This window comes from Nicotiana tabacum, chromosome 24, assembly GCF_000715075.1.
Source record: "Nicotiana tabacum cultivar K326 chromosome 24, ASM71507v2, whole genome shotgun sequence".
NCBI classification, from domain to species: Eukaryota; Viridiplantae; Streptophyta; class Magnoliopsida; order Solanales; family Solanaceae; genus Nicotiana; species Nicotiana tabacum.
Window position 1 is genome coordinate 79,449,482 of NC_134103.1, and position 7,094 is coordinate 79,456,575.

Sequence of the window (7,094 nt, forward strand, 5' to 3'; positions counted from 1 at the left end):
TGAGGGTGGGGTGAGATTGGGGTGGGTGGAGTTGGGGTGGGGTAGGGGCACGTTGTGAGGGTGGGGAATGGGAAAAGGTTGGAAATGAGTTCATGAGAAAAATATTTTCCAAAATATTTAAACCAACCAAACATGAAAAAATTAAAAAATATTTTCCTTCATACCAAACACACCCTATGACTAAGTGATCGCATAGTTATCAGGTTTGTTAGCCTGATCATTATCTTCAACACTCAATAGCTTTTTCAGTAGAAGTTTATGTATTTACGCATTTGGCATGTTAATTTTCTAGTATGCATTTGTCTTACAGCCTTGTACCGAATCCTTATCCATTTTGCTCTTTGAGGTGATTCAACTAGGGTTTGAGAAGGTATAAATTGTAACTAATTATATGGAAGAGAGGCTCTTCAAATGAGTAAATAAAGATCACGATTACACTTGAAAATAATCAAATTCTTGAAATACATTATTCACCAGCATCATTAATTACTACTCCCTCTAATTAGTTCACCTTCCTGCAGTTTACGCGAATTTGACCTTGATTCCCTATCAATGGCTTAATATTTCCCATTTTAATCATAGACTCAGCGAAATCTTTAGCAAAAGTCCCAAGGTTGGTACTATATATTTGAACGAGATTATCAGTTTTTCCACCACTAAACAGTGCTTGATCAGAGTGCAGAAGCCCTTTGTTGCACAACAAGTTACGAAAATACTCCGAGTCAAAAAGAGCTGGTGTTGGATCAAGGGAAGCAAAGTTGGAATCACCTCCACTACGTGGACAATCGGCTTGGCGTTGACTTGCAAAAGTGGAATCAATGTTGTTAGTCTCGTTATATATGCGATCTCTGAAGGTGAAACATTGTGCAAACCCTAGTGTATGGCCACCGGAGAGCGCGACGAGATCTTTTTCATCCAAGCCTTGGTTCTTGAAGTTGTTGATAAGTGCAGGTAAGTCCAAGAATGGAGGTGGGATGTCGTTGTTTGCCATGGTTCTATTTGCTGTGGTGGAGTCCCTTCTTCCCAGTTGCACTTCCCATGTTGGTCCACCTAACTGTTTATCATGAAATTGAAAACCATCTACTATTTAAGTAGCTAATTTAGCTGTTAAGGTTTCATTAGTAGAGCACACTATTAAGCATTTATCTATCAGAATTAGCGTTTTAAGACTTGTTGACAATTGTAGGACACCCTCGGTTTCAACTTATTTGGCATTATGTCTTTTAAATTTTAAAATTGTTAATTATTGTGACTTCTAATCTTTTTTACGTAGTTTCTTAATATATAACAAAAAAATCAAAGAAACTTAAAGATTTCTATGTCCAAATTAAAAAAATAAGGACAGCCCGGTGCACAAAGCATCTCGCATTCATGCAGGGTCCGGAGACGGGCTGCACCCCAAGGGGGTGTAATATAGGCAGCCTACCCTGATGTAAGCACCAGTGACTGATTCCACGACTTGAACACGTGACCTATAGGTCACATGCACGGAGACAACTTTACTGTTGCTCCAAGGTTTCCCTTTATCTATATCAAAATTCAGAGTCAAAATTAAGAAGTTTGACTCTCATAAAACGAATGGCGCCACATAAATTGGGTCAAAGTACTAGGAGTATAATTAACTTGAACAAGTATAGTATTTAAGTCTAACATTTATCATGGAAAATGCCATAGTAAAGGAAAAAAAGTTGACGAGAGGGAAAAGTGAACTAGAGCTGTTATAGAACAGGAGGGAGTGATACGCACTGCAACTACAGAGTCACGAGCTGCAACTGCCACAATGTCCGCACAAGATACAATAGGATGTCCGCAAGCTTTATCAACCTCCGACTTGATTTGGTCAATCACTTCAAATCCTCTAATAGAATTGTTATTAGCTCTAGCAGTCTTTTCACTGTCAATAGTCTCCGTTTGATCAAGAAGAATTGAAGCATCACATCCCTTCATTTACAAGAAACTTTAGTAACATATCAAGCAACCTAAAGAAAGAAGTCCACTCTCTATATACATAGAAAAAAGCCGGTTTAATTAATAAAACCAGGGTCAGCAAAAGACTATACATATATAGAAGAGACACTATGTAAATATGATCTTCAATCCTCTCTTTCCATATCACAAAATACTTAAATAATGCTTCTCGAGATTCAAACTAAGTGAACTTTGACCTATATTTTATAATATTTTTTTCATCATATTGACATGCATTAGAAGAATTGCAAGTTATAATACTTTTTGTATAGTTTTTAAATATCTAAATTTTAATTTTAAAATATTGAGTTGATCTAACCCAATTTATCTTCAAAGATTTGGCAAACTAACTCTCGAGAAGTAAAAAGTGTCACATAAATTGGGACATAAAAGTAGTTTAATTAAGAGCCTATTTTTTTAAAGTTGGACGAATTGACGCAAGCGTGAAAAGAGAGAAGGATCTCACTTGAACGAAACAATCATGAAAATGTAGACGTAGGAGAGAGGCGCCCATTCGCCTCTCTTGCTTGACTGCATCTTCAACAACCCGTTTTATGGTTGGCAAAGCTTCGGGACAAACAAAATCGTAGAAATAAGCTGAAAGATAATTCGAAAATGCCATGCTTGACAGAGAAAACATGACTAAAACATGAAGAAAAATAAAGCTATTCTTAGTCATTTCTATTGCTATAGTTTATGAAGTTACTAGTACACTTCTATGTGACAAAGAGAGTAAAATGTGACTGTATTTATAGGTAGGAGAAATGTTGACTATGGCAACACGACAATTGTTCTAGGTTTAACAACTCTCACTATAATAAGCACAGGACATTGACTATCTCTAACAAGTAGTCTTTTTTAATACTCCGTCCGTTCATTTTTACTTCCAGGTATACTAAAAATAGATTTTCATTTTTACTTGTCACTTTTCGCATATCAAGAGAAGATAAATTTTTTTTTTCCTGTTATACCCAAGTATTTATTACTCATTTCAAATTATTTTCTCAAATCCAATAAAATATGCATCAATTCATATGGGTATCATGGTAAATTTTGCACTTCATTTCTTATTTCTTAAGGGGGGTAAAAAGTCAAAATGTGCCAAGTAAAAGTGAACGGAGGGAGTACTATGGACCTCAGAATCAATCCATGCTCGAAATTTTGGTAATTCACAAATTATTGCTACCTCCTCTTTGTAGCACTATTTATTATTTGGAGAGTCAAATGAGTTTTCGTTGATCGTAATTTTTTCATATGTGTTTTAAATATTTTGAATTGTTAGATATTGCGACTATAGTATTTTTTATATAACTTTTAAATATATGAATTTTATTTTAAAAACTTTGAAAATCTATGTCCGAATTTGCACAGAAATTAAATATTTTGATCCTTGTATTGTAATGATGTCACATAAAGTGGGGATAACGGGGGTACTATTTGGTTTTCGTCTTGAGTGTGTGTGTGTATTAGTTGGGACTTTGTTATCAACATAGGTAGTTATCGGGATTATTTTAGAAGAAAAAACAAAATTTACCCCTCTACTGACTTTTATTTTAAGAGCTTTATTACTTGTTGATACTGTAATGATGGAACTAATGATTAAGATAGAGCCGACAAAGAATTAAAAATCGAAAAATAATATAACCATTTTTTCCAACGATATGACCAAAAGGTTTACTTTACAAGAGTGGTTTCATTCGTATGATATTCTATGAGGGAGGGGTAATCATGGATAATATTGTAACTAACAACTTCAAATTGACAACCCAAAAAAAAAGACTAATAATTGGTAAAAATATATACAGAAAAAGAACAACTAAACGTGGACTATATATAGAGAAAACACGTATCCTCTGAGTATTTATACTAAAATGTCAACGCTAAGAACATGCAAATAAAATAATTTTAAGGAGGGTTAGCGATTGGTTAAGGGTTAGCGATTGGTTAAGATGATGGTGAAGGTCTGAATAATTAGTTCCTCGAGTAATAGAGTGATTTCTTGCCACAGTTCTAAAAAAAGAATTCCTTTCTCAAGAGAAAGAAAGCGACAAAAACTAGCTAGAAATCAAGCGAAGGGAAACCCCAACAACATCTACCATAACATACGAAATATCGTTAGAAATTATAAGTGCATGCATGTAATTCAAAATGACACTCTTGACTGAAGGCCAAATTGACTAAATCATCCGGTACCGAATTAGTATTCGTCTAGATACGAGCAATACCGACCACTTAGCTCCTAGTCAAGTGTTGTTGGTCGCACCCTAAAGGTGTGATGTAGATCAGAGGCGAATTTAGGATTTTTAGAATGTGTATGCACCACTAAATTAATAAAAGGAGAAAAAGAAGTATTAAGTGAGAATTGATCTATGTTCCTTTGGGTAAATAACTCAGTATTCAACCAAGTGCATCATTGAGCCTTTGTGGAGCATGGGTACTAACTGTAACGACTCGGCCAGTCGTTTTAAGTATTTTAGCCCCGATCCCCTATTTATTGCTTCCTCTATGTTATATTGTGGTTACCCGACTTGCCGAGGGTGTTTGGTTTTGGTTTCGGGTAAGTTTCAGAGTGAAATAGGACAGATAGTCCCTAACTTCTAGGTTTAAGTTTAAAGAGTTGACCGTACTTTGACTTCTGTGTAGACGACCCCGGAATGGAGTTTTGACGGTTTCAATAGCTCCTTATGGTGATTATAGACTTAGGAGCGTGTCCGAATGTTGGTTTGGTGGTCCACAAGTCTCTTCGATGTGAACTGGCAAAAGTAAGAAAGTTGAAGGTTTGGAAGGTTGAAAAGTTTGATCGGGAGTTGACTTTATTGATATCGGGGTCGGATTTCGATTCCGAAAGTTGGAATAGGTCTGTCATGTCATTTATGACTTGTGTGCAAAATTTGAAGTGAATCAGAGTTATTTTGGTATGAACCAGCATTAATTTTAAAATTCGGAAGTTCATAAGTTCATTAGGCTTGATGTCACGACACCAATTTCCCTCCGTAGGATGTTGTGACGGCACCTAGTCTCTAAGACTAGGTAAGCCTAACAAACATATGGAATAACTCGAATGATAATTTAAATCTCAAAAATATCAACAACTAAATGAAATAAAATATGTAACTCAACATGTACATCTCCCAAAACCCGGTAAAAATATAAGTCATAAGCTCTAGATACAGTACTGAACACTCCTATACATCGCTGTTTATAAAGATGTAAAGAAATAAGAAAAGAGTAGGGTAAAAGGGGACTCCGAGGCCTGCGGACGCGGGCAGGTATACCTTGAAGTCTCCAAAGCAAGCAACTCAACATGCTAATACCGAGACTGATAGGATGTACCAAGATCTGCACAAAACATGTGCAGAAGCGTAGTATGAGTACACCACAACGGTACCCAGTAAGTGACAAGCCTAACTTCAGTAGAATAGTGACGAGGTCAGGTCGAGGTACAACTGGAGATAATAAGAATCAAGACAGAAAATATAATGATATCCTGAAATAATAGTGAAGGGAAACAATAAAGAAATTATATAAAGTAACAACACGGAAATCAAGGAAGCTAATAAAATCACGAAAGGAAAACAAGGATTTTACATGTTAAGGAAACAACACCCAAACAATACAACAAATAGAGAAGATCAACATGGGCAATCCTGAGGTACCACCTCGTAGTCCCAAATCATAAAAATAAATCATAATCTTTTCTTATATCACCGCAGGAGCCTTTACATTTAGTTGTGAAAATTATTTTTTCCGAAATAGCACCTCGCATTTTAGCCCACCTTATCACACCACATGGCTTCTAGTAGTTCTCCTGCTAGCCACGCGTATCAAGCCCACCTTATCTCACCGCATGCGTTTTAATACCCAGACTTTGTACCACCGCATGCGTATCAATAATCACAACGGCACGGCAAAAACCTCTTGCAAATAGTAACAATCACACGGCAAAAACCTCGTGCAAACAATAACAACAGCGTGGCAGAAACCTTGTGCACACAACCAAACGATCACCTCAACAATAACACAGAAGCCAAAATGTACCAACTAAATAAAATGACACTTCACAACTTACACCTTGCCTCAATAGAAACCACGGCCCTTGCAACTCAACACCAAACTCAACAACAAGATATTTCAAGGATAGCAAAATTCAAATAAGAAATTTTCACAGTTAAATAATGAAAACAGAATTAAGAAAGCAAGTAATTCAACTATGGCCAAGGCCTGAACATCCAAGGCTAATGGCCTCTGTGCTACCGATAGATATGCTAATCTACCCAAACTCTCCGCCTTGCGACTAAAGGCATCAACCACCTCATTGGCCTTCCCGGGATGATATAGAATGGTGATATCACAGTCCTTAAGCAACTCTAACCATCTTCGCTACCCCAAGTTAAGATCCTTCTATTTGAACAGATGTTGTACACTTTGGTGGTCGGTGCAGACCTCACAAGGGACACCGTACAAATAGTGCCGCCAGATCTTCAAGGCATGAATAATAGCTTCTAACTCGAGGTCATGGACGGGATAGTTCTTCTCATGCACCTTCAGCTATCTAGACATGTAGGCAATCACCCTACCGTCCTGCATTAACAACGCATCGAGACCAATATGCGATGCATCACAGTACACATTATATGACCCCGAACTCGAAGGCAACACCAACACTGGGGCTGTGTCAAAGCAGTCTTGAGCTTATGAAAGATCTCCTCACACTCCTCAGTCCACCTGAACGGAGCACTCTTCTGGGTTAATCTGGTCTTAGAAAACTCTGCATTGCTTCAATCTTCTTCGAATACACCTTGATCCCCTCACTCAACACTACATGACCCAAAAATGCCACAGAATCTAGCCAGAATTTGCACTTTGAAAATTTTGCATATAATGTTTTTTTCTCTCAAGGTCTGAAGCATAGTCCTCAGGTGCTGCTCATGATCCTCCCAGCTCCAGGAGTACACCAGAATGTCGTCAATAAACACGATGACGAATTAGTCAAGATATGGCTAAAATACAATGTTCATCAAGTGCATGAATGTTGCTGGGGAATTGGTCAACCTAAAAGACATCACAAGGAACTCGTAATGTCCATACCGAGTCCTGAAGGTAGTCTTGGAGATATCTGGCTCCCG

The 7,094-nt window shown here is 37.2% G+C and overlaps 1 protein-coding gene across 1 annotated transcript; it reads right to left on the minus strand.

The window, feature by feature from the left end:
• Positions 1–412: 412 nt before the first annotated feature.
• Positions 413–2,690, minus strand: LOC107826400 (peroxidase 22.3-like). The gene is made up of 3 exons (XM_016653376.2): positions 2,435–2,690; positions 1,747–1,941; positions 413–1,054 (listed from the first exon to the last, which is right to left on the minus strand). The coding sequence occupies exons 1-3, from the start codon at positions 2,645–2,647 to the stop codon at positions 503–505; spliced, it is 960 nt and encodes a 319-aa protein (XP_016508862.2). The 5' UTR covers positions 2,648–2,690; the 3' UTR covers positions 413–502.
• Positions 2,691–7,094: the final 4,404 nt, after the last annotated feature.